Source organism: Moschus berezovskii, chromosome 11 (assembly GCF_049115385.1).
Source record: "Moschus berezovskii isolate FMDL1 chromosome 11, NW_MosBer_1.0, whole genome shotgun sequence".
Classification (NCBI taxonomy): domain Eukaryota; kingdom Metazoa; phylum Chordata; class Mammalia; order Artiodactyla; family Moschidae; genus Moschus; species Moschus berezovskii.
Window position 1 is genome coordinate 753461 of NC_142470.1, and position 23318 is coordinate 776778.

The window sequence follows — 23318 nt, forward strand, 5'->3', positions numbered from 1 at the left end:
TCCGCTGGGTGCACACATGACCTGCTGTGTACTGAGCCCATTAATGTTTACCCAGGAGCCGAGGGCCCCCAGGGGTACCGTCACAGCCCTGGGTGTGGGCCTTTCCCAGGCCCCACCGTCACCCAGGGGTGAGCAGGGCTGGGCAGCTGGCCCCCAGAGCTGGGTTCCCACACGTGGACGTCTAAGGAGCATGATGGATGCTGCATGCTGGCCGCCTGCAGCAGGCAGCATGCTGGCACTCTGGCCAGCTGTCCTGGGGACCCCTCAGGAAGTCTGCCCTCATCTCTGCAGGCCTTCTCGTGCCTGTCCTGTCGCGGTCACATGGCCAGAAGGAAGCTCTTTGCACCAGGTGGGCGGGGAAGGCAGCAACCCCCGAGGTCATCCAGTTCAGGGCTGGGCCTGGCAGAGTTCCCAAGCAGCGCAGCCCCAGAAGTGATCAGCAACGGTCCCAGTCACAGGTGTTAAAGACTTCTGCAAGTGGGAGGGGAGGGCCCACCCCAGGGCCCACCCCAGGCCACACTGCTGCTCAGCCCGCACCCGAGCCCACCCGGCTCTCTCCCCAGCTGAGTCCGGCCCCCTGGCTCACAGGTGCCTCTTTCTGGAATCTGGCCCCTTCCCACTCTGGAGATATGGGGAGGGTGAGCAATCCCACGGGGGCCAGCCCCGCCCCAGCCGGCTACTGTCCCGAGCCCCCGCCTGCTGTCCACCAGCTGCTGGTGCCGGGGGACTTTGTCCCCGGGAAGGAGCAAGTTTCCGACTGTCCTCTCAGCACATTCTTTGGCCCGTCCCTCCCATCTTTGCCCCCCACGGCTGGGGCGGGCCCCTTGGCCCTTCCAGGGGTCCTGAGAGACAGCCCCTTCACGCGCAGGGGTGGGTGTGCAGCAGTTTGACCGATGGGGTCTGTCTCTGGTTCCTCTGAGGGTCTGTGTGGCCGCCGAGGCAGAGGATGCCCCAGGCCCAGGGAGGGGGCAGGTGTCCTGAGCGCCCCTTAGCAGTCACCCCCGAGCCTGGAGTTCCTTGCACACCTATAGCAGCAGCAGCCACCGTGCTTGGGACCCTCTCCAAACAGCACCTGACAGGGCAGGAGCTCGGGACAGTGAGCCGGTGGGCTTCACAGGGGCTGAAGGCAGAGACCCTCCCGCTGGGCTCAGGGCTCTGTAAGGAGATGGCCTCCCCCAGCAGGCCAGGAGCGGCCTCTGCCGGGCCTGACCCCCCCACCTGCAGCCCAGGCCCAGACACTGGCCCCCAGACCCTTTCAGGAGCCACCTCTGAGTTGCGTCCAGACCTGGGCTGGGCTCGCAGGCGACTCTGACAGCAGCACCCCCACAGTTCTGGCCCAGATTCCAGCTCCTGCAGGGGCGCATGGCACTGTGGGCACAGTTCATGACCTTAGATAGTGGCCCCGGGGTGAACATGCGGGGTGGCACCTGGGGCACCCCGTCACGAGGCTGCCTTGGGAAGGCTGTGCCTTGTGCTGCAGGCCGAGGCTCCCCTCCGAGGGGCGGCGCGGAGCAGAGCTCAGAGCTGGAGGCTGCCTGGGGGATCCCAGCAGAGGCTGCGGCAGGCTGGGCAGCAGCCTCTGGGCTGGGGGAAGTGGGGCGGGGGACCCGACGCAGGAAGGAGCCTGGCCGGCTGCTGAGTGACAGTGGGGCTGCCTTTGCAGGGCCCGGGGGGCTGCGGCTGCAGGCAAGATGGCCCCCGCCTGGCCCTGACAGCCAGGAAGGCGGCCAGGTCGAGGTCCAGCATGGCCACGCCTCCACGGGGCACAGGCGTGCTCTGGCGGCACTGCGGGCAGGGGACCCAGCGCTGCTCGGGGGACGGCACGGCCAGCCGCCACACACACGCCTGGCAGAAGGTGTGGCCGCAGTAGAGGCGGCGGGGCAGGTGCCCAGTGAGGTCATAGGCCGAGTAGCACACGACGCAGTCACCACGCTGGGACCCAGCAGTCGTGGCCTCTTCAGAGGCCGGGGGCCCCTCCGGCAGCAGCATCCTGGGGAGGCATTCGGGGGGTGGGGGGCGGTATAGCCTCTTCAAGCGTCCCCCAGGTTTGGGCTCAGCACGGGAAGTGCTCCCCCACCCCAGAGGACAGGAGCCCAGGCCTCTGCAGACCTGGGAGGTGGGCGGTGGCCGGTGGGGCTGGCCAATACCGGGGCCTGGGCACAGCCTCAGTTCTCATGACTGCCGATCGGGCAGCAACCTGGCCTGCGGTCTGGTCTCGGTGGCCCTCGGGCACCCTCCCAGGCTCGTACCCACCCCTCCAACCCCCACCTGCTCGAGCCCCAGGTCTGTCTTACCTGCATCTACTCTGCCGGGCGGCTGTGTCCAGACCAAGGGTGGCCAGGGGTGGGGTGGGGGGACCCGGGGTGCCTGGGGCTCCCTCCCTGGGGCTCACATTACTGGCTGAACATGGACCAGTCAGCGGGGAGGCAGGTGGTGGCTGCGGGCTGTGTGGGCTCCCCTTTCAGCCACAAAGCACTTGCAACTGGATCCACCAACACCGCCAACTGTGCTGGAGATGCCCCTGCTCTGCCTGCCCTGCCCCCCCACACACTGCGCAGCGCTGCCAGCTTCCTGCCTCACGCCCCGGACCCGCGCCCACTCATACTCGACCACCACTCACGACAGGAAAGCCTTCTGACTTCCACCTGGGTGCTGCCTGCTCTTCAGCACTCGGTTCAGACGTCACCTCCTCCAGGAAACCTGCCAGGACCCCCACCAGCTCAGAGCCCTGAGGGCCCCGCCACTCCGCGGCTCAGTCGCTGTGCACGTGTCCACGCTGAATGGTCGCAGTGCCTTTTCGTCCCCCCGCTGTTCCCATCACAAGATAGCCCCACGAGGAGGCCCGTGAGCACAGGAGTGGACAGACCACCCAGAAACTACCAGGCACAGGGCACTGTGGAAAGCCCGAGACGCCCCCTTCAGAGGCCACCTCCCCCTGGCATACGCCTGGCCGAGGCCCCGGGGCCAGCCCAGTGGCATAGCAGGATGGGGTGTGTCGGGGAGGGCTGGGAGGGGGTCAGACCCCAGAACCTCCCCCGCTGGAGCAGGCCAAGGGCCAGAGGGCCCCTCCTTACTCCCACAACCCTGGCAGTCCTCGGCCTCCTGGGCTGGTTGGACGGGTTTCTGCAGCTGCCCCGGGTGGGGTCATCTTCCTGTGGGGGCCAGCCAGGGGGCAGGGGCCAGGAACCTGGCATTTCTGAGTCCCCATGCAGTCAGGCCAATGACATGTCTGCCCACACCCAGAGACTGGTCCTGCCACGCGGCCAGTCACCAGGGGTCAGGGGAGGGCTGTCACCGGGACCCGTCCGTCCTGCGAGGCCGGCTCGCCTCCTCCAGCTCTCTGTCCCGTCCCGGAAACACCAAGGTGCCCGGTGCTGGCCTGGATGTGCCCCCTGCACACGCGCTTCCCTGCCTCACCCGAGGCCCGAGGGGCTCAGCCCCACCCCGGCCCCCCACGCAGGCGTGCCATGCTGCCCAGACAGGGGGAGATGGGTCTGGCCCAGCACCATGTGCCCACCTCCATAGAGTCCGGGCCCGAGGCAGGGCAGGGGGGAACAGCACACGGCAGACGTCAGGGACTGGGGTGTTCCGTGGGAAACCAGAAAGACAGACCGGCCGAGGCAGGGCGGTGACTCACAGGTGGGCCAGGCCGGGTGTTGGGCCCCTGGCTCCCACCCCCGGAAACCTGCCTGTGCTGGTTCCACCCACCACGGTGCCGCCAACCGGGCCCTCCTCCGGGAGTCTTGTCTCGGGCTTGGCACCCGGTTCCACGCACAGCATCCTCCTGCTGTCTAACCTGCCCCCAACTGGCCTTCCTGTCCAGCCCGTGGGCCAACCTGAGGCCGTAGGTCAGGTTGTCCTGAGACTGCCCCGCCCGTGACTGTCCCACAGAGGCTGGCGGTCTCTGGCGGCATTTAGCCTGGGACTCTCCCGAAGGGGACAGTGGAAAGGAAGAAGTGTCTAGGATGGAGCTCACATGGCTTTATTGCTTGGGCCTGGGCCTCGAAGAGGTGGTCAAGGGTGTCCCCAGCATGGGCAGTGCCCAGGGCTCCGTTCCAGGGGCCTGGGCGGACCTGTCAGCCTTCCCGGTGGGTTGGGTGCCGCTCTCCGGGGAAGGGAGTGGCCAGTGCCCAAGACAACACCACAGTGGCAGTCCCAACTGTCCAGGGCCTTGCCGTGGCCGCCTGAGCCTGGCAGCACCGGGCCTTGGGGCCAGCGGGGGCCGGGCTAGGAGACGACGCAGCAGCAGCTGTGGCAGCGGCAGAAGCGGGGGCAGTGGCAGCAGGAGCAGCAGGGGCAGCAGCAGCAGTGATGGGCAATGTCGTCGCCGCGCCCAACGGGCGGCGGGCCGGCATAGGCCAGTCCTGCTGGGTGCTGCCCGCTGCCACAGGGCTTGCAGGGCTGCGGACAGGCCGGCTGGCCCAGGATGGAGGCAGCCCCCTTGGCCTCCTCCGGAGGCTCCAGGGTGCAGGACCTCACAGGCAGAGGCTGCGACTCTGCGGAGGATGTGCCAGCCTTCAGCTGCTGCTCCAGCTCAGGCCGCAGGTGAGCCCTCGGGATGCTTATGTGGGCATATGGGTTCTTCACGAGCATCTCATGGGGGTCCATGGCCCTGCCTGGCAAGGGTGAGCAAAAAGAGACAAAATCAGTTCCATGGAGGGCAACAGCTACATCCCAAGGTAAGCCAGGCCGTGGAAGCACCTGAGTGTGCAAGGTGTGTGTGTGTGTGCGAGATGGCAGAGTGTAGGGACCATGAGGGCCAGCATCTCTCAGCTGTCCGCAGGTGTCTTCCGCCCTCCCTGAGTGGCAGGGTCCTGTGATGGAGCTGGAAGTGGGGTGGGGGGACCGGGAGACACAGCTAAGCTGGTCCGACCGTGGGTGGGGAAGTCCCTCAGCCCAGGACCCACCTGGAGCGGCGATGGCGGCGAGCTGTCCTCTTGCCCAGGTCCCTGCGCCTGTGAGCTGAGCCACCGGTAGCTGCCTTTTCCCTCCTGGGGAGGGGCGGGGCCTCGGGCGGGGCTCAAAGACGGGGTTCCCAAGATGCTAGGAGGCCCCAGCTCCTGCAGCACAGCGGCCACCCACCCTTTCTTTCCTGGATGGGCGGTGGCCAGGCCTGGGCTCCCGGGGACCCTGCCAGCCTGGCTGATTCAGCCTTGACCCATCTGAGGCATGTCGTGGCCCTCAGGGAGTTGGCAGGTCACCGGAATGCAGGACAGGAGCCTGGGTCAGGTCCGCAGATGGTCTGGGGCCTGGCCGTCACCGTCTCAAAGCCACTGCTTTGAAGCAGAGGGAGAGGCCTGCACGGTGATCCGAGCCTCCTCTCCGCAGGCAGAGACCAGGGCATTAGTGAGCACGCTGCTCAGCTCGGAGGTTTACTGTATGTACAACTGATAAAAAATGTTTGGTTTGCATACCTTCGCCGATAAAACTTATCTCACTATTGGCAACGTGAGTTTCATACACAAGTGACGTTTCCTGCTCATTTCTGAAACTACAGTTTCGCTCTGGTCCGGGGCCTGTGGACAGCCCCCCCCCCCCCCGTCTCTCAGGGCTCCCATCCTTGGCCCTCCCACCTCCCCCAGCTTCATGTCTGAGCTGGCGCCTGCCATGCCCCGGGGTCGCTGTGCGCGGGGTCACAGTGGACGTGCGCGCTCGGCGGGGCCTGGCACTGGCGAACTCCGCCTGGGGCGGCCGGGCCCGCACCCCTCGTCCTTCGCGCTCGCGGGGGCGCCTCCGGGAAGGGCGGGGTCCAATCAGACGTGGCCCAGCGGCCAGCTGACCCGCGCGGCCGGTGTGGGGCCAGTCAGACCGGTCTGGGCACGAGTTCTACCGATGCGGCACCGGATGCGGGGGGAACCGGGCCAGAGCCGGAATCCGGGCCCGCCGCGCAGGCTCCGCCCGCCCCGCCCGCGGCCCCGCAGCGTCCGCCTCGGCCGAGGGGCTGGGGCCGGCGCATGCGCAAACCTGGCCTGGGAGGAAGCGGGCGGCGGGCGCCGACTGTAGTCCCCAGGAGCCTCCGCGCTCGAGGGTTTTCCCAAAGACCAGGCTCGGGGTCAGCGGGCCCCTTCCCGCCAGAACCGGGCTTGGGCCGCCCCGGCGCTGCGCTTCCGGGCCCGGGCGGGGCGGGCCCTCAGGCACGGGGCGGGGCCTCGAGTTGGGGCAGGAGCGGGCTGAGCAGAGCGGCTGCCCAGCCTGGACACCCAGCCCTCCCTGGCCGAGGCTGCCTCAGTTTCCCGGCCTTCGGGCCAGGGCCCCTCGCTGCCCCTCCCTTGGGCACCTGCTCACGTGCACAGCTCTCACACCCGAGTGGTGGGTGACACTGAAGGGCAGGCACTAGACAGGTGTCAGAGGGAGCAAAGACGGGCCTGTGGGCCCAGAACGCCTTTCCAGCCTCCTGCCCACGTGGGGCCCTTCATCAGGAATGCCGACCGCGCTGGGCTCTGCTGCCCTGCAGGAGCTGGGCTTAGTTTTATGCCAGGGGCACTCTGGCCTGTAACAGAGCAGAGCAGCTGTGGCCAGAGGGGCTGGGTCTGTCAGGGTCAGAAGCAGGGCCCAGTGCTGCTCAAAGGAATGCTGGCAAGCCACGTCGTGGCCATGGCAGGTTAAGGAAAGGCACTCTGGAGGCCCAGGCTGCCCCAGTTCCCTGCCGTCCCCCTCACCTGACAGCTCCTCACAGGCAGAGGGTGTATCCTGGGGGGCAGGGAAGTCTGGCCCGAGGAAGAAGCAGAAAGGAACGGGGCCTTGCTGGGTGGGGTCAGGTGAGCACACAGCTGTGTGACGACGGGGCACCTGCTGACCTGCTAGGGCGCCGGAAAGGCCACCCTGCCTGTCCGTGTAGGTGCGTGTCCTCCGTGAGCTGTCCCCTGGGGCCTGCCCTGCCGTCCGTCTCTGACCTTCTGCACGCCCCTTACACCACCCATCTGTCCCAGCGTCCTGTCCTTGGAGCCCTCTCCCAGCCAGGGTTCCTCCATCATCCACTCCTTGGATGTGCGCTCCCCCACCCCTGCTCACCCTCTTCTGCCCTCAGCCGGCCTGAGCTGGGCACCTGTGAGCTGGAGCAGCCCGGAGGCATTCTCTGGGGGCTGCGGGGCAGGGCTGACAGAGGCCCTGCCTCTGTGGAGGACCCGCGCCGTCTCACAGTGGGGCCGCGCGGCCGGCTTTCCTGGGACCACCTCAGGGCCCCCTCTCCCCTTCCTCCCTCTGGTGCTGTGAGATCTCAGAGCACTTCTTCCCTTCCAGAATCGGGGCAGGGGGCTTGACCAGGACCCAGGGTCAGCAGGAGGGGCCGGAGGTGGGGGAGACGGGAGGCGGCCCGCCTGGGGATCCCGACCCCCCACGGGGCCCGCGGGGGGAGGCGGAGGACGACCCCCAAAGCCGGCGCCAGGCCCGCGGCGGATCGAGGGGCGGCAGAGAGACTGGCCCCGCCCCGCGGACCCCGCGCGGGTCCCCAGACGGGGGGTGGCGCTGCGGGCGCCGCGCGCACTGCGGTCCCCGCGCCTCCGCCGCAGAGCGCGCCACGCTCCGCACGCACCTGCCGCCGCCGCCGCCACCGCCGCCGCGCCGAACCCCGCGCCCGCGCCCCACGCCCCCGGGAGCCGCCGCGGCCCGGCCATCGCCCGAGGTCGCCGCCGGAGCCTCCGGAGCCGCCGAGCCAAGGCTCGGGCGCCGCATCCAGGCCTGCCTTTGAGACAGCCTCTGCGGAGGCGGCGGCGCGCGGCCCGGCCCGGGGACGCCAGGCTGGGGCAGGTGAGTGCGGGCGGGGCGGGCCAGCGCGGGGTCGCCGCTCGCCTGCCCCCACCCCTGGACAGAGGTCGGCCACGGGCGCGAGGGGCTGCGGAACGGGCTGGGTTCCGAGTCTGGCGAGGGTCGGGGTCAGAGGTCGGGCGCCCCGTCTTTTGTGCAGGGTGAGGGTGGGCCCAGGCGCTGACCTCACGCCTTCTCTCACCTGCAGCTCCGGCCCAGCCCCGGCCTCTCCTGTGCTTCCGCCGCCAACCCCGAGCTTGCCGCCCGGGTCCTTTGGCGGCCAGCGCTCAGGCTAGCTGCCTTCCCTGGGCGCCCTGTCCTGGAGCCATGGGGCCCACCTAGCCCCTGCCTGCCCGGATGTCCGGGCCCCGGGACGGCTGATCTCCGCTGCAGGGGGACCTCCTGCAACGCCCCCTGGCCAGCCTCAGAGGCCAGAGACCCTGGGTGAGCCCCTGGGCCGGACCTGCGGCCCAGGGCAGCCGCCCACACCCCCCTGCCCCTTCCCCTCTCCTCCTCCCCCGCCCCTTCCTCCTCCCCCGAGGACCGGACCTGAGAAGCCACTGTGGCCGCTGGGGGGGGCCCTTCCCCCCAAGCTTTTGCCCGCCTCCCCCAGGAGTCCACAGGGCAGCCAGGATGCTGTTCCCTCGCTGCCCCCCCGGCCCCACCCAACTCCCCCCCCAACCCGAGCACCCAGTCTGACTGGAGACAGCCGGATGCCGGCTGACCCGGGGCCCGAGGCGGGCGGTGGCTGGCCAGGCTTCCTCATGTCCTGCCTGAAGGGCCCCCATGTCATCCTCAAGATGGAGGCCATGAAGATGGTCCACCCTGAGAAGTTCCCCGAGTTGCAGGCGGCTGCCCCCTGCTTCCCACCTGCACCCCGGCCCGCCCCAGCTCTGGCACCCAAGCGAGCCTGGCCCTCAGACACAGAGATCATCGTCAACCAGGCCTGTGGGGGGGACATGCCCGCCCTGGAAGGGGCGCCCTGCACCCCGCCTCTGCCACGGCGGCCCCGCAAGGGCAGCACCGAGCTGGGCTTCCCCCGGGTGGCACCGGCGGACGAGGTCATCGTGAACCAGTACGTGATCCGGCCCAGCCCTGCAGCCCCAGGAGCCCCTGCGGCAGCAGTGGCCGCGGCTGCGGGGGAGCCTCTGGAGTGCCCAACGTGCGGGCACACGTACAACGCCACGCAGAGGCGGCCCCGCGTGCTGTCCTGCCTGCACTCCGTGTGTGAGCAGTGCCTGCAGATTCTCTACGAGTCCTGCCCCAAGTATAAGTTCATCTCTTGTCCCACCTGCCGTCGCGAGACTGTGCTCTTCACTGACTACGGCCTGGCTGCGCTGGCCATCAACACGTCCATCCTAAGCCGCCTGCCGCCCGAGGCGCTGACCGCCCCGTCGGGTGGCCAGTGGGGTGGCGAGCCCGAGGGCAGCTGCTACCAGACCTTCCGGCAGTACTGTGGGGCCGCGTGCACCTGCCATGTGCGGAACCCACTGTCTGCCTGCTCCATCATGTAGCGCCCACCCACCTGCCAACGCTCACTGGTCTTTGCTCGCCGCTTCTTCAGGGATCTGGCCCTGCCCTGTTGCCCGCTAACCCCTTGCCCACCACAGCTTCTGGCCCCACCCACGTGGCAATGTCGCTGCAGCCAACTCTGCCATTAAAACTCTTTGCCAAAGCCTGCACTTCGTGCCCTGCACCAAAGCCGAGGCCTGCTCACAGGCCCGGGCCAGGGGGAGTGGGCACCCAGAGCAGCAGCCCCGGTGGGGTCCAGGCTGAGCAGCCAGAGCGAGGCTGGATACTTGGGGCCAGCCTGCTCTGCTCAGTGGGGGCCAGGTGGGGCCTGTGTGCGCGCGTGTGTGCATGTGCGTGAGCCACCCGTGTGCTCTGGGCAGGACTGTGGGAGCAGCTGGGCCGAGCAGGGCCGGCTGGACAAATGGAGGGCACCTTCTCTGTGCTGGCCACTGGATGTGAGCACAGCCGGGGACACGAAGCAGCCCACCTGGGCCGGGGAGGCCGCCTGACTCACTGAGGCACTGTGGGCACAGCCCTGGGGCCCGTCTGAGCTGGGGCTGGGACAAAGGCTGGCCGCAACCACAGTCGGGTACAGGGCCTGAGGGCCTCCTGTCCGGCACTGGATGACTGCATCTGGAGAAGGAACTGTCGCCTGGCTGGTGAAAGCAGGGTAGAGGGGAGGGCGATGCAGGAACGACAGTATCGTAGCAGTCCCTGTTTATTGAGAGTTGCCCCTTGTACCAACGACCCGGAAGGTGGGGCTGTGACAGTGTCCGTCAGGCGCAGGCTGCAGGCTCAGGGAGGGGTGCTGCGGCGGGGTCGGGAGGACGGGGCCTGATTGGCAGTCTCTGGCTGCAGGACCTGGCAGGGCCCTGGGCCCTCGAAATGGAGGGGCGTGTGCTGACACCCAGGCTGCTCGGGGCCGCTGGGCTCCTGACAGCCCAGGTGAGGCGGGGCCTGTGCAGCAGGGGCCCCCCAGGCTGCCTGACCTTCAGGGAACACTCGGGTCCACAGCGCCCGCTCCTGCAAACCGGCCGGGTGGGAGGCCCAGCAGAGCGGTAGGGCTTGTCCATCGAGGGGCTCTTCGAGTCCTGGCCACGGATCTCCTCCAGCGCTGTGCTGGGCACTGGCGGCTCGTGTCTGGGCAGTAGGCACCTTGGGCTGGGTCAGAGGCTGAACACAAGTTCTGGGGTGGCCCTGTCCAGGCTCCGGGATGAAGCTAGTGCCCTGGTCAGCCCTGAGTTCTTCACTCCTGATCATTGGGCCTCAGGGCAGGGTGCTCCCGGGGCCCCCGGCACCAAGGCCTCCTGTCGGTCAGCAGCTGTGGCTGGCCCAGGCCCAGGCCCAGGCCATCAGCGGCGGGAGCCGTCCAGCAGCACAAAGAGCTCAGCGGCGGGAGCCGTCCAGCAGCACAAAGAGCAGCCCCAGCAGCAGGAGCGGGGTGAAGACAAGCAGCAGGCCGAGCAGCTCGAGTGCCAGCAGGCTCAGCAGCGCCATGCGGCGGGCACAGGGCCCGTGTCCCCGCAGGGCCCAGAGCCAGGCACCCAGGCAGGGCGGGCAGGGCAGGAAGGGCAGGCAGCCTCGGCTGCCCATGGCCCCCGGCAGGAAGCGCAGCTGGTAGCGCTGTTCCAGGGAGGCCCAGGGCCCGCGGCCGCGGCGGGCAGACAGAGGCGGGGTGGGGGGCACGGGGCGCGGGGGCCCATCGGCCCGCAGCAGCTCCTCCTGCAGCCGGCAGATCTCCCACTCGAGCATGGGGGTTTTCTGGCGACACAGCGGGCAGCACACGCGGCCCAGGTCACCGGGGGTGGTGCCCAGCAGCCGGTGCAGGCAGCCCGTGCAGAGGCCATGGCCGCAGTTCAACAGGGCCAGGCGCTGCTGCCCTGGTCCGTAGGGCTCCGTGCAGACAGGGCACTCCTCCGCCTCCTGCTGCGCCTCCTCATCCTCTGTGTGGCTGGCCCAGGGTGGGGCTACAGCTGTGACCCCCGGCAGGGGCTCACTGTACAGAGTCCTGGCATCCTGGGGCTTCCCAAGGGCCCCGCCGCCTGACCCATCCTCTCCCGGCACTTGGTGCGGTGGGTCCAAGTGCTCAGGGCCCAGAGGCCGACCGGTGAGCCCAGAGCTGCAGTCGGCAGGGCCACCAGCGGGGACCCCAGGGCACAGCTCAGGGGCAGGGCCTCCAGGGCAGAGGCCGGGATGGGTGGGTGGGGACCCCAGGGTGGCGACAGGGTGGCTGGGGCCTTGAAGGTCAGCGTGGCCCTCCGCAGCCCAGGTAGGCTCTGGCACTGACCTTGCAGCAATCACCGCCTCTTTCTGGCTCCCGGCCCCACTCAAGGAAACTTCATGCAGGCACCTGTGCCCCTGCCGGCTCCCGGGCCCAGCGTGCCGTCCCCGACAGGATCTGCTCAAGCCTGGTTGCAGGCACAGCGGTCCCTGTGTCAGCCAGGGACAGCCAGCTGGATTCCAGGCGGTGGCCCAGTGGGCAGGCCAGTCCAACTCCTCCAACAGGAATTCCCCTCCCAGGGGTGGGGACGCCAGTCACATCTCCCTCCCCACCAGCCTGAGCCACACCCCTTCCCTCCAACTCAGGCCACGCCCACTCCCTCCCTCCTGAGGGCCCTGGGCAGCTGTTCCCTGAGCTGGTAAGGGATGGTCAACACCAGCCTGGCCGGGTGCCTTTCCTGCTTGGCCCTCAGGGCAAAGGCAAAGTCTGCACAAGGTGGGCAAGCGGCCGGCACCCTCATCATCAGACCAGGCACTGAAGTGTGGGCTGAGCCATGGTGCCCGTGCCCAGTGGGGCGGGCTGTCCCATGCAGACCTGCTCTGGACCACCCACCGCCCGAGGCCCACTTCCACACAAGGAAGAGCAGGTAGGAAGTGGCCACCAAGATCCTGGCGTTTATTGCTGAGGCTTTCCTGGAACTGGGCGGGCAGGTGTGTGCTGCCCAGGGTCTCCTTCCTCTGCTGGGGTCTGTGCAGGCGAGCTGACCACCCTCCCAGCTGGCAGACAGGGCGAGAGCTGACAACGGCCCCCAGAGAGCGTCGGGCAGGGTGGCTGCTGCCAACGGCAGGATGGCCCTTCAGGCCCACGTCTCAGTCTGGAAACGCAGTGTCCGCTGCAGCTGGGCGAGGTAGGCGGCCGCATCGGGGCCAGAGAGCCCGCCCTCCTCCCGGAAGATGGACAGCAGAGTGTCACACACATCGGCTGGCATGTACTTGGCGTTGCTGGAAGGGCAGGCGGGACAGCGCTCAGCACAGCCGGCGTCCCCAGAGGCCCATCCTGCCAACCACCCGTAGCCCGGGCTCACCCTGCCAGGTAGAAGTGGGCGCCCCGGCCGTCCAGCAGCTCCCACACCAGCGGCCCGAGCGCCCGGAGCCGGTGCTGCACGTACATTTTCTGCTCCTGCGGGGCGGGGGTGGTCTGACTCTGCGCCCTGTGTGTCCCGGCCCACCCCCCCCACACACACACCTGCTCCCGGGAGAAGGCAGTGACCAGAGTCAGGCAGCCCCTCGCCTGCAGCTGCTTCCACTCGGCCTCCCAGTAGAAGTCCTGGTCCCGCCGGCGGCAGCCAAAGAACAGCACGTTTCCTGCGGGAGGGGGGCGGGGAGCAGGGGCCTGAGCCTGGGCCTGCACCGGCTGCCTCCCTGCCCCAGACTCTGCTCACCAGTCTCGCCCTGGGCCACTCGCTCCTGGATGGCTGCTCGGAAGGGGGCTACGCCGGTGCCGGGCCCCACCATGATCACAGGTACGTCTGGCATCTTTGGGAACGTCAGGCCCCCAGACCGCACCCACAGGGGTACCCGGACAGGTCCTATGGCATGAGGGAGGCGGCTTGAAGAGGCTCGCAGGCCCAGGGCCCAACCCCCCACCCCAAAGAGCCAGGGTCACCTTGCGCAGGGTCCAGGGACGCCAGCCAGCTGGAGCAGAGGCCGCGGCGGGGCTCCCGGAGGCGGGTCCGGTACTGCACCACGGCCACCAGGATCTGCAGCCGCGAGGGGTGGGCCTGGGGGAGGGGACAGTGGGCGCCCTGCCCCGCGGGCCCCCCAGCCTGGCCCCCCGCCCCCCGAGGCTGGCCCTCCTCTCTCACCCGCAGAGAGGAGGCGATGGAGAAGGCCCGGGGCCGGATCAGGGGCACCAGGTCCAGCAGGTAGTCTGGGGGGACAGCAGCAGCCGTGTGGGGGAAGTCACACAGCACCTGGGGGGACAGTGGCAGGGGAGCCGTGGCTGACGGGGGCATGCGTGGCTGCAGCAAAGGGCCCAGGCCCGCTCACCAGCCAGTGCCCACCTCCAGGGCCATCCCACGGGGCCCAGGCCCTCCTCCGGCCCCTGCCCTCCCCCGGCCCCCGGCCCCTGCTCACCTCCAGGACTGTCCTGCGGGGCCGGGTGCAGTACTCGCACAGCTCCTCCTGGCCCCGTGCAGAGCTGAACTCCCGCAGCTTCTCCCGCTCCAGTTCATGGGGGGAGAGACAGGCCAAGAGTTCAAAGAAGGAGCGGCGGGGGACACTGGCAATGTCCAGGTACTGGGACACAAGGCGCCGCATGGAGCAGGGCTGGGGCAGCCGTGCGGGGCAGGCAACACCTGCAGGGAATGGGACGCTGTGGGGTGGTGACGTGGGGACAGGGCGCGGGGGGCAAGGGGGAGCGCACAGTGTGAGCGCCGCAGCCTCGGAGGCTCACCTGGCTCCCGGGGCTGCAGCGTGAAGTGCTGCTCGGGGTCCAGGCCCAGCGCCTGGCAGAACTGTTGGACGTGGCTGGCCATGTTCTCGGGCTGGATCAGCACCACGTCACCGGCTGCAAAGCTGTGGGGGAGGGACAGCCAGGGCCTGGGGAGGGGCCCACCTGTGGGGGGAGGACGCTGGGGGCTCCGGGAAGCTGCAGAGGAAGGAGGTGAGCGGCCAGGGCGGCTAGGGGACCCCTGGACCGGGGGGTGGTGGTGGTCCCTCCTCCCCAGCTGCTCTCTCTGCTCTCACCCCGACACGCACCCGCTTCGGGAGAAGAGCGGCTCAACCCTGGACTGGGGCTCCCTCGCACAGCCCTGCCTCCACGGGCCCCCGGGGCCAACCCGCACCTGATCCCAGAGTCTGAGACATCGAACTCAATCAGCCGCACATCCTGGAAGTGCGAGGGCCCCGTGACCCTCTGATTGCTGACCATGGGTGCCAGGAACGGCTGTAGCTCTGAAGGGGGTCCCTGAGGGTCTGTTCTGGCCACACACAGCTCCTCAGGGTCCAAGCTGGGGGTGTCCTTGAGGAACTGCAGGGTGAACTTGGAGGGCCAACTGTGAAGGGGCGGACACTTGTCAGACCGCTGGCCAGGTCTGCTGTGTGGGTGGGTGCCACCCCAAGTCCATACTTACGGGACTCCAGGAGGGCCCAGGTCGAGGTTCAGAGGCACAGGGTGTGGCCCCAGCACCTTCTCCCACAGATCCTGCAGCCAGGGGTCAATGGCAGCGTCGGGCCTGCAGAGAGCAGGTACACACCCCTTTGGGGACCCTACTCCTGGCTGGGCCCGCAGGAGGGCACCCCCACCCCACAACCCACTCACCCCAGCTCATGCTGGTCATCGCCCAGGCACACGGGCAAGAGGGCACTGCCCCCGAGCTGCAGCAGCCGGCGGTGCAGCTTCTTGGCTATGAAGTTGAACCTACAGAGAAGACAGAGCTGGTGCTGGCCCCGGCCCCGCTCAGGCGGGAGGCACACGCCCAGCAGGCTGCACAGGGTGGAGGCTCTCAAGCCTCCACAGATTTCTTCGCTGGTTCCCTGAAGGGCAGAAGGGTCTCTCACCTGATCCGTGGGTGTGCCCGGCAGTGGGAACAGACATCTACGTTATGCACTAAACAAAACCCCCAGACCCTTCCCAGATGAGGGCCACAAGGCCACCCACTTTCTGTCCTTTTCACCCGGACAACTCCAGGCTGCGTCTGGCTCTGGAGGCATCTGTACCCAGTGACCCCTCCCTCGGCTCCAAGCTGCAGAGTTAGGGGTTTTAATGTTGCAGGAGCCCCATGCCATGTGTACCTCTGAACACAAAGCCCTCAGTACATCCCTGGGAAATAGTGCAGAGCGACAACACTCTGCTCAGGATGCAGACGTGCCATGAAAACGGTCAAAGAACGCAAACCAGAGGTGGGAAGCGGTGGCCATGGAATGGCTCCCGGGGGCCAGGCTCTGTGCACCCTGACTGCTCACACCTCCCTGTTCTCTGTGCTCATCGTAGGCTCGAATCCCTCCCCGAAGGCTGCTTATGAAGGCGGGGTGAGTCGGGGTCCCTTGCTGCCCTACATCACGTGTTGACAGAGGACACTGGCTCAGGTCCTGGGGTCTGGCTCTGGACACCAGTTCCTGCCTGGATTGTGTCTTGGGCATAGTCCCAGCCAGGGCCCCCCCAACCCCAGCTGCCCTGCCCATTCCTGCATGAACCAGCCTGTCTTTCAAGCCCAGGGCTTCTGGCCATGGAGAAGGTGCCACCAAGGAGCTTCTGGGGCCAGGACGTGTGGCCAGGGCCACGGCCTTGAGGGGACACCCTGGGGGCTGGGTCGTGCATCCCTCCACCAGGACACTGTATGGACATGGGGGACAGGCCCACCCTCCCTTACTCACTTGGTGTAAGACGAGTCCCCAAGACCCAGCACAGCAAAGTCCATCTGACAGAGGGCGGTGGACGGCAGGCTCCTCCGGAAGATGAACCTCCAGAAACTCTGCAGCGGGAGAGGGGAGTTCAAGGCCTCTCCCGGCCACCGGGGCCCAGGCCTCTGCTCTCCTAACTAACAGTTTTGTTATTACGACAAGACTACCTCTCATTCCACTGTAGTAGGAAGACTGGCAAAAGGCAGACGATGGGGAAGCGGAAGAAAGCTGCCCTGGCACCAGTGCCAGAGCTGGGCTCCAGAGCTCCCTGCAGAAGGCTGGGGGGCCTGGCGCGGCTGTCACCAGCGGGGCAGCTGCTGGCCCGGCCCCCACCCCCCACGTGCAGGCAGCGCGGCCCCGGCAGCTCTCAGCCCCATCTCGGGCCTCACGGCCAAGAGGCTCTGGGCCAGCACTGCAGACCCCGAGGGCCCCCTCCGGTCTGGTTTCCCCACTCGGTGGGATCGTCCCTCCTGGGCCCAGAGCTCCCGGCCATCAGGCTGCTCCGTGCCCACTCCCCGCCCCTGCAGAGCCAGCCCAGGTCCCACACCGTCCCCCACCCCCAGGGCACCCTCACCTCCATGTGGCCCCCAGGCCGGAGCCCAAGTCCCTCTCCTTCCCTGACCATAGGGTCATCACTGGGCAGCCTGTGCGGGAGCACCTCCCATTCCAGGCCCTGGCCTGGCCTTCCTGCCCAGAGGCGTTTCTGAGATCTCCTGCTTCGACCTTGTCTCCTGAAGGCTGTGGAAAGTCTCACGGTTCTTCCTGAGAAAGGGTCCAGGGAAGATGCAATTCTCACGGCTTAGGTGTGAAAATGCTGGGCTTCCCCTTGCATTGCTGGCAGACAGTGGGGCACACTTCAGGGTGAAACTGTCTTCTCCAGGCCCCTGAAAGTCTGCTCTGAGCTGGTCCAGCTGGGTGGTCGCTGCTGGGAAGCCAGTGTCCCTCTGTACCCTGCTCTGTCCCCAGACACCTGGGCACTCTGCACGTCCAACAGTTAAAACCCACATGAGTCAGGTGTCAGTGGGAGCCTGGTTCACACCCCGCTGGCCCTTCCTGGACACATGGCGGGCTTGTGGGTTGGAGACCCAGCCTTCGGTCCTGTTGAAACTTTCCGTGGTGATTCCCTCACAGCTCTCCTTCCTGTTGCAGGGCTGCTGGGAAAATCTCGGGTTCCTGATGTCATCTTTCTTGTTCCCTAACTTTGTTATGGCTTCTGTGAGAATTTCTCAACGTTATCTTCTGACCTGAGATCATTTTAAGGTGGTCTCCTCAGCTCCTGCTCTGCCCAGGCTTTGCGTTTCTGGCCCCAGGGCACCAGGCTCACCCACCCCTCGCAGATGGAGCTCTGCTCTGCCTGTTCCTCTGGTTCTGCGTGTGCTTCTCTTGGTCCCTGTCCTTCACAGGGGTCTTTCCTCGAGCATGTGGTTGTTTTTTGTGGTCTATCTGTGCTTCAGAAGATGACAGAAAACCTCAAGTTCAGGCCTGTCACCAGCGGGTTTCTTGGCCAAGAGAGGGGGCGAGGCCCTGACTGCCTGGAGGGGCCTGCCTGGCCAGTGTCCTCCAGGACGGTGACAAGGGGGCTGGGGTCTCCCGCTCCTGTTCAGTGCTGGGCTGGGAGGGCCCCATCCTGACTGCCTCCGTGGCGTCCATCCTGGCATCCGGCCCTCCGATAACCACCCTCCTCCCGGTGTGACTGTCACCACGCTCATGAGTTTCTGCTGCCAAGTCAGGACCTCTGCCCAACTGACCCAACGGAGGTCTGTACCCCCCGCCCCTTCCACACCCTGGCCTCTGGCATCCACCACATGCCTCCTGCCTTGATCTCCCGACCTGCCTCCTCTCCCGCGCCTCCTCCTGTACTGCTGTGCCTGCTCCAAGCCTCGTCTTCAATCTTCTGCCTTTCACACCCGCTGCCGCTGCTGCTGCTGCCAAGTCGCATCAGTCGTGTCCGACTCTGTGCGACCACATAGACGGCAGCACACCAGGCTCCCCCGTCCCTGGGATTCTCCAGGCAAGAACACTAGAGTGGGTTGCCATGTCCTTCTCCAATGCGTGAAAGTGAAAAGTGAAAGTGAAGTTGCTCAGTCGTGTCCGACTCTTAGTGACCCCATGGACTGTAGCCCACCAGGCTTCTCCATCCATGGGATTCTCCAGGCAAGAGTATTGGAGTGGGTTGCCACTGCCTTCTCCACCTTTTGCACCTACCAGCATTTAAACAGGCCTGGGTTTCTCTATCTCATAACTATTTTCTGTTTAATCCCTTAACCTCTCACAGCATAAGCATTTTTGAGTTGTTTCACGTGCAGACGTCCTTAAACGCTTCTGTGCCCGAGGTTGCCAGCCGTCCCTTTGCTGACCTTACTTCATTTCCTTGCAGCTTTGAGCACTAGAGACTATCCTCTGCAAACAGTCACCCCTCTGCTCTCGACCTTGGAGATGGTCCACTCCCTCTTCTCGCTGCTGGGGCCACTTTCCTGCCCCTCCCTGGTTTTTCTCCACCTTCCGGCCTTTGTGTTTAAGGGCAGCCTGTCCTGGGGGAGGGAGGCACTTCCTTTCTCTCGCCCCCATATTTTGGCCACTGTGACGTGTGCCTCCACTAAGGATCCTCACTGGAGCCCCAGGTCGACTGCGTGTCTCCACCTGGACAACATCTGGGCACCTCACCCGCCCGATGTTCTTGCTTCTGTGCATGGAACCACCATCCATCCTAGTAGCTAAGCCCAAATCCCTGTCCTAATTCTACCTTCTTTCTCATCTTTGAGATTCCATTCCACGTTCAATCAACTCTACCTTCTTAACATCTCTGGAGTGCGTCTGCTCCCCTCTGCTCTGCCACCATCCTGCCTCAAGCCTCAGGCTCTTGGCTGCATGGTGTCCACCTCCCACCACCACCACCACCCCCGTTCCTGCTCTCCTGCAGCCTGCTCCCCATGCAGACAAGGGCTGGTCTTGCTAGAATACACACGTGACTGCATCCCCCCCATGGGTTCCATGGCCCTTCGTTTCAAACCCTTCTGCCTCCCCGCGGCTGCTGACCTCTTTGGGATCCAACCTGGCTGCCCACTCCTTTTTCCCTGCAAGCCTGATTCATTCCTTGGTTCGACCATCCTGAACCACTTTCCAGTCTTCCACAGCTAGGCTCTTTTTCTCCTCTGCAGAGGCTGCTCCCTCTTGCCTGGTGCCTGGCTAGCCCCCACTTATCCTTCAAGACTTAGCCTAGCCTCTTTTCTTCCAGAAAGCTCTCTCCGAACCTCCAGATTGAGGGAGGCAGCCCGTATTAATGCTCCCAGTAACATCCAGCACTTTCTCTTGCAGCATGCATTTTTCTGGCATTGTAATTGCCCATTAAACTTTTACTTTTGCTATGTTTTGAGTTTCACGAGGATAGAAATGTGACTACTGGGTTCATAGCTGGATTCACAGCACTAGATTAAGCTTGGAATACAATGCGTGCTCAAAAGATGGTCAAAGAATGGAAGAATGTTCCCTGAAGGTGAGCTTTGAAATACACATAAGACCCATACCAGATTTATATTCAGCCCAGGGAAAAACATGAAAAGTTAAAGTGGTGCAGAGTTTGTTAGGAATGAGACCCAGAGGCCCCCGCTCCACCCAAAGATCTCCTCCCAAATCCACAGAACAATTATTCACTGTGCTTCTCAAGTCTTTCCAGGCAATGAAAACAGGGTGAGGGCCAAGGGCAGGGATCTGAGCTCCTGAGCACACTCCAGGTCAGCTTTACCTTCATGTTGTCCGGAGGGTCTCCTTGGCCTGTAGTTGCACAAATAAATATCACCAGCGGCTCATTAATCAGATTCACCTCAACAAAAAGACACACATGTCAGGCCTCGGGCTGTAAGGGCCACGCATCCTCCCAGCAGCCTGGCTCCCCTCCTCTCAGAGGAATGGGTTAAAGGGACTCAGCGCTCGCGAGCGGCCGGCCTGCCTTCTCTTCCAGGCTCCCCGGCTACCGCTCCCCCGTCTCCATGCGCTAAACTGGCCGCTGCTCCCAAGCGTTCCCGGGCCCTGAATCTGTCGTAATGGAAGGGCCCGTTCTCAGACGAAACGCAGCCCCCTGGGGTCGAGCGCTTTGGGGGCCGGTGCCCCAAGCCCGCCGGGTCCTCCCGCCGAGGTCCGAGGAGCCCTCACCACCGGGTAGGAGTCCAGGGCTTGCACCCGGCAGCTGAGCTGCCGGCGCCGGGCCTCGCGGCCCAGCCTCTCCGACACATCCTGGGCTGTGCCCGTCTGGCTGCCGAAGAGCACCAGGAGCCGTGCGCTCGGCATGGGCTGACGCCGGGGAAGCCCGCACTCTCGACGCGGCCCGCGGCCCTCGCCACCAGCCCGGGGCCCGCGACAGGCCCGACTTCCGGGTTCCGGCGTCGGCCGGAAGTGACGCCCTAGGGCCGCGCCCGGCGGGGCATGGCGTCCGAGCGTGGCGGGCGTCGGCGGGTGGCCTGTGAGGGGTCCCGAGTCGGGGCCGGGGGGTCGGCCGCGCGACGGGGTCGAGGGCCGGGGCAGGCGGGGCCGCTCGCTGCCTCTCGTTGGCCGCGGCGGCGGCCGGCGCCAGCGAGGCTAGGAGGGCGCGGCCGCGTCGCTCGGCAGCCGGGACGCTCGGCCGGGCCCCGGCCCGCGCCCAACCGGCGCGATGCTCTTCTCGCTCCGGGAGCTGGTGCAGTGGCTGGGCTTTGCCACCTTCGAGATCTTCGTGCACCTGCTGGCCCTGTTGGTGTTCTCCGTGCTGCTGGCCCTGCGTGTGGACGGCCTGGCTCCTGGCCTGTCCTGGTGGACCGTCTTCGTGCCCTTCTTCGCTGCTGACGGGCTCAGCACCTACTTCACCACCATCGTCTCTGTACGACTTTTCCAGGATGGAGAGAAGCGGCTGGCCGTGCTCCGCCTTTTCTGGGTCCTCACAGTTCTCAGCCTCAAGTTCGTCTTCGAGATGTTGTTGTGCCAGAAGCTGGTGGAGCAAACGCGAGAGCTCTGGTTCGGCCTGATCACGTCTCCGGTCTTCATTCTCCTGCAGCTGCTCATGATCCGTGCCTGCCGGGTCAACTAGCCTCGCAGAAGATGGGCTGGAATCCTGGGACCCACGCCGAGTCCCCATGTCTGCCGCATCAGAGGAGAAATCTGAGTCTGAAAGCCAGCTTGTGCCCTGCTGCGTGCCTGGTTTTCGATCAGTCATGTCTGAAATTGTTCCCTCAGCTGGGATAAAAAGAGCAGCCTTGGTTCTTAAAGTGTAGTTTCTCTTATTTAATGCTTTGAATAGCTAATCTTGAACTGAGATCCCAAGAAGGATCCTGAGAAGGCCAGACAATCCTGAACTCCTGACAGAAACTGCATATAAGTAAAATGTCCTCATGGGCTCTTGAGTATTTTCATGGATCCTAGCAAAGTATGCCGTGTGCAAAGGCTGCAAAGCTGGACTCGGGATTTGCCCTGGCCAGCAGTGCTGACCTGAGCGCTTGCTGTCCCCATCTCCCCAGACAAGACTTTCTTAGATGCTTGAGCTCTAAAAAGCGTAAACCAGCTTGTGTCTTCTCCCCAGTGGCACTGCGGAGGATGGCTTTTTCTTCATTCCAGCCCAGGCAGACAGGAGGATGTTGAATAAGCGTGACCCGGACCCTATCCGGAGATCTGTCACCTGAGAAAAGAACTTGCTTTCAAGGCACTGCGTGGCTTCCTATCCCAGCTTTTCCACCACCTTGTGGCCGGCAGTGTTAGCGCACCTGAGACATTTAGGCCCCTCTAAGGGACCACAGAGAGGATCAGGTGCTCTGATGCGAATAGGCATTGAGACCTACGCATGGGAGGTTTGCAGTTGGTCTCAGCCCACACTTGTCACTCTGAGGGCTTTGGTTTGATGCCAGTTAGGTGCCAAATGAGCACATTTGCTGAGATGAAAATAAAATGAGAATGTTTTGCTGAAACACACAGTGGTTGCCTGACCTTTTGAGAGTTAATGCTGAGATGCTCCCTGCTGTGTGGTGTACAAGGTTACAGAGCTGAGGTTGTAAGAGAGGGCTGGAAATTGGCTCAAGCCTTCTGGGTGGATGGCAGGGTAGTTCTCTCGCAGAATCCCTGCTTCCTGCCTGGGGAGCTGGAGTGAAGACAACCCGGGGGTGGGCCCCTGGTGAGGACCTAACAGGCAGCTTGTGTGACATCAGAGTCTTTGTAGGCCTTGCTGATCTGCAGAGCAGGCAGGGACCCGGGGCCTGTTTTTGTACTGCCCTTCAGCTAAAAATAACTTATATTTTCAAAGGGTTGTGAAAACAACATGATAGAAAGTGAATGTGGCCTGCAGTGTACAGGGTCTTTCGATCTTGGCGCGGTTGGCCTTTGGGTCAGATCACTCTTGGTTGTGTGTGTGCAGGGAGAGGCTCTCCTGGGCATCATAGAGTGTTCAGTAGCACCCCTGACCCCCATTTAACCAGATGCCAGGAGCACCCCTCACTTGTGACAGCCCAGTGTCTCCAGACATTGCCAAATCTCCTGGGGGACAAAGCTGTTCCTGGTAAGAACCACTGGACTGAATTATTCCCTGTCTCGCCCTTTGCAGAACATATTTTCTGGACTCTTGTTCTACTGAAACAGCTTCAGGACCCTTGTCCTAGGGTGGGTGCCACAGGGCCTGAGCCACTGAGATGCTTGAGTTGGAGGCTCGTCTAGTTTGTGCCACAGCTACAGAAGCGTCTCCCACCCAGCATGTCAAAACCAGCTACAAACTGACCCTTGGGGTTGGGTATCCTTTTAATGTTATTTTTAGTTTGTGTGTTTTGTCACTGCCCTGTTGAATTCTGGTAGTTCAGGATTAGGAAATCCTGTTGGCATACAAGGGATGAGCGCAAGAATGTTCAGCTTCCTTTCTGGGAAGGTGATTTGAAGGAACACTTGAGCTCTGGAAGGCTGAAATCCAGTTTCTTTTCTCCAGATAGACTGGGCTGTTATAAGTACTGTTATTGTAGTGATAGCTGCAGACTGCCACGGGACACAGATGGAGAAGGGCCCTGGGGCTGACACCTGCCCTGGGTCTTTGCAGAGGTCCAGCTGCTCTTGGAGCCTTGTCTCTGAAAAGTGAGTGTGGTGGGAGGCAGTAGTGTCATTTGTAAACATCTGCTGACTGTAGGCAGGTGATGGAAAGGCAGGTGACAGTTGTCCTTGCCCACGCCCCCAATTTGTCCTTTTCTCCTTGGCTCCAGCAGGCCTGAAAGAATGTAGTGAACTCTGCAGCCCTCCAGGGGCAGTGAACTTCCTCATGGAAAGTACACAGAGAAGGTGTGCCCTCAAGGTCAGTGTTGGGGTGGGGGCGGTTCACCAGCTGAATGGAATGTGCCCCGTCTATTATTGCCCTGTCTGCCTTGGAGCGCTGTGGGCTTGTGTGCGCTACGGGCTTCCACACTCCCGTCCGTGTTTGGTGGGCCCTGGGTGACCAAGGGTGGATA

The 23318-nt window shown here is 64.8% G+C and overlaps 7 protein-coding genes across 10 annotated transcripts; 2 read left to right on the top strand and 5 right to left on the bottom strand.

Moving 5' to 3' along the window:
- Positions 1-241: 241 nt before the first annotated feature.
- On the bottom strand, positions 242-3861 carry RNF224 (ring finger protein 224). 2 transcript variants are annotated; one of them, XM_088840993.1, is made up of 2 exons: positions 3518-3861; positions 242-2700 (listed from the first exon to the last, which is right to left on the bottom strand). In XM_088840993.1, exon 2 carries the CDS (start codon positions 1987-1989, stop codon positions 1519-1521), a length of 471 nt encoding a protein of 156 aa, XP_088697119.1. In that variant the 5' UTR covers positions 1990-2700; positions 3518-3861; the 3' UTR covers positions 242-1518. The 2 variants fall into 2 exon arrangements, with proteins under 2 accessions (XP_088697119.1, XP_088697120.1); XM_088840994.1 differs by lacking the exon at positions 3518-3861 and having other exon boundaries at positions 242-1990; positions 2621-2957.
- Positions 3862-3966: 105 nt separating this feature from the next.
- CYSRT1 (cysteine rich tail 1) lies at positions 3967-5066 on the bottom strand. The gene is made up of 2 exons (XM_055399371.2): positions 4908-5066; positions 3967-4616 (listed from the first exon to the last, which is right to left on the bottom strand). Exon 2 carries the CDS (start codon positions 4606-4608, stop codon positions 4228-4230), a length of 381 nt encoding a protein of 126 aa, XP_055255346.1. The 5' UTR covers positions 4609-4616; positions 4908-5066; the 3' UTR covers positions 3967-4227.
- Positions 5067-5255: 189 nt separating this feature from the next.
- Positions 5256-7613, bottom strand: LOC129539112 (uncharacterized). The gene is made up of 2 exons (XM_055399369.2): positions 5965-7613; positions 5256-5387 (listed from the first exon to the last, which is right to left on the bottom strand). Exon 1 carries the CDS (start codon positions 7611-7613, stop codon positions 7008-7010), a length of 606 nt encoding a protein of 201 aa, XP_055255344.1. The 3' UTR covers positions 5256-5387; positions 5965-7007.
- Positions 7610-9395, top strand: RNF208 (ring finger protein 208). Its single transcript, XM_055399368.2, has 2 exons — positions 7610-7746; positions 7952-9395. The coding sequence occupies exon 2, from the start codon at positions 8457-8459 to the stop codon at positions 9255-9257; it is 801 nt and encodes a 266-aa protein (XP_055255343.1). The 5' UTR covers positions 7610-7746; positions 7952-8456; the 3' UTR covers positions 9258-9395.
- Positions 9396-9957: 562 nt separating this feature from the next.
- On the bottom strand, positions 9958-11790 carry LOC129539644 (ring finger protein-like; the record flags this gene model as incomplete). The annotated part of the gene is made up of 2 exons (XM_055400428.1): positions 9958-10127; positions 10245-11790. A coding segment is annotated over one exon (1149 nt), but the record flags the coding sequence as incomplete, so codon positions are not given.
- Positions 11791-12128: 338 nt separating this feature from the next.
- Positions 12129-20251, bottom strand: NDOR1 (NADPH dependent diflavin oxidoreductase 1). Of its 3 annotated transcripts, none has more exons than XM_055399362.2 (14): positions 20029-20251; positions 19622-19699; positions 15853-15950; positions 14798-14896; positions 14610-14711; positions 14322-14531; positions 13931-14052; positions 13612-13832; positions 13341-13448; positions 13142-13256; positions 12918-13064; positions 12746-12840; positions 12561-12655; positions 12129-12477 (listed from the first exon to the last, which is right to left on the bottom strand). In XM_055399362.2, exons 1-14 carry the CDS (start codon positions 20161-20163, stop codon positions 12333-12335), a joined length of 1770 nt encoding a protein of 589 aa, XP_055255337.2. In that variant the 5' UTR covers positions 20164-20251; the 3' UTR covers positions 12129-12332. The 3 variants fall into 3 exon arrangements, with proteins under 3 accessions (XP_055255337.2, XP_055255336.2, XP_055255335.2); XM_055399361.2 differs by having other exon boundaries at positions 12722-12840; XM_055399360.2 differs by having other exon boundaries at positions 12561-12840.
- Positions 20252-20276: 25 nt separating this feature from the next.
- TMEM203 (transmembrane protein 203) lies at positions 20277-21806 on the top strand. The gene has a single exon (XM_055399372.2). It carries the CDS (start codon positions 20525-20527, stop codon positions 20933-20935), a length of 411 nt encoding a protein of 136 aa, XP_055255347.1. The 5' UTR covers positions 20277-20524; the 3' UTR covers positions 20936-21806.
- Positions 21807-23318: the final 1512 nt, after the last annotated feature.

Bases quoted from the DNA above. Each gene is read 5' to 3' on its own strand.
- RNF224 (XM_088840993.1), bottom strand. From the start codon at position 1,989: ATGCTGCTGCCGGAGGGGCCCCCGGCCTCTGAAGAGGCCACGACTGCT.
- CYSRT1 (XM_055399371.2), bottom strand. From the start codon at position 4,608: ATGGACCCCCATGAGATGCTCGTGAAGAACCCATATGCCCACATAAGC.
- LOC129539112 (XM_055399369.2), bottom strand. From the start codon at position 7,613: ATGGCCGGGCCGCGGCGGCTCCCGGGGGCGTGGGGCGCGGGCGCGGGG.
- RNF208 (XM_055399368.2), top strand. From the start codon at position 8,457: ATGCCGGCTGACCCGGGGCCCGAGGCGGGCGGTGGCTGGCCAGGCTTC.
- NDOR1 (XM_055399360.2), bottom strand. From the start codon at position 20,163: ATGCCGAGCGCACGGCTCCTGGTGCTCTTCGGCAGCCAGACGGGCACA. The intron at 14,897-15,852 runs GTGAGTAAGGGA...TCTTCTCTGTAG, and splicing joins GGGGACTCGTCTTACACCAA to GTTCAACTTCATAGCCAAGA. The intron at 13,833-13,930 runs GTGAGCCTCCGA...CATTCCCTGCAG, and splicing joins GCTGCAGCCCCGGGAGCCAG to GTGTTGCCTGCCCCGCACGG.
- TMEM203 (XM_055399372.2), top strand. From the start codon at position 20,525: ATGCTCTTCTCGCTCCGGGAGCTGGTGCAGTGGCTGGGCTTTGCCACC.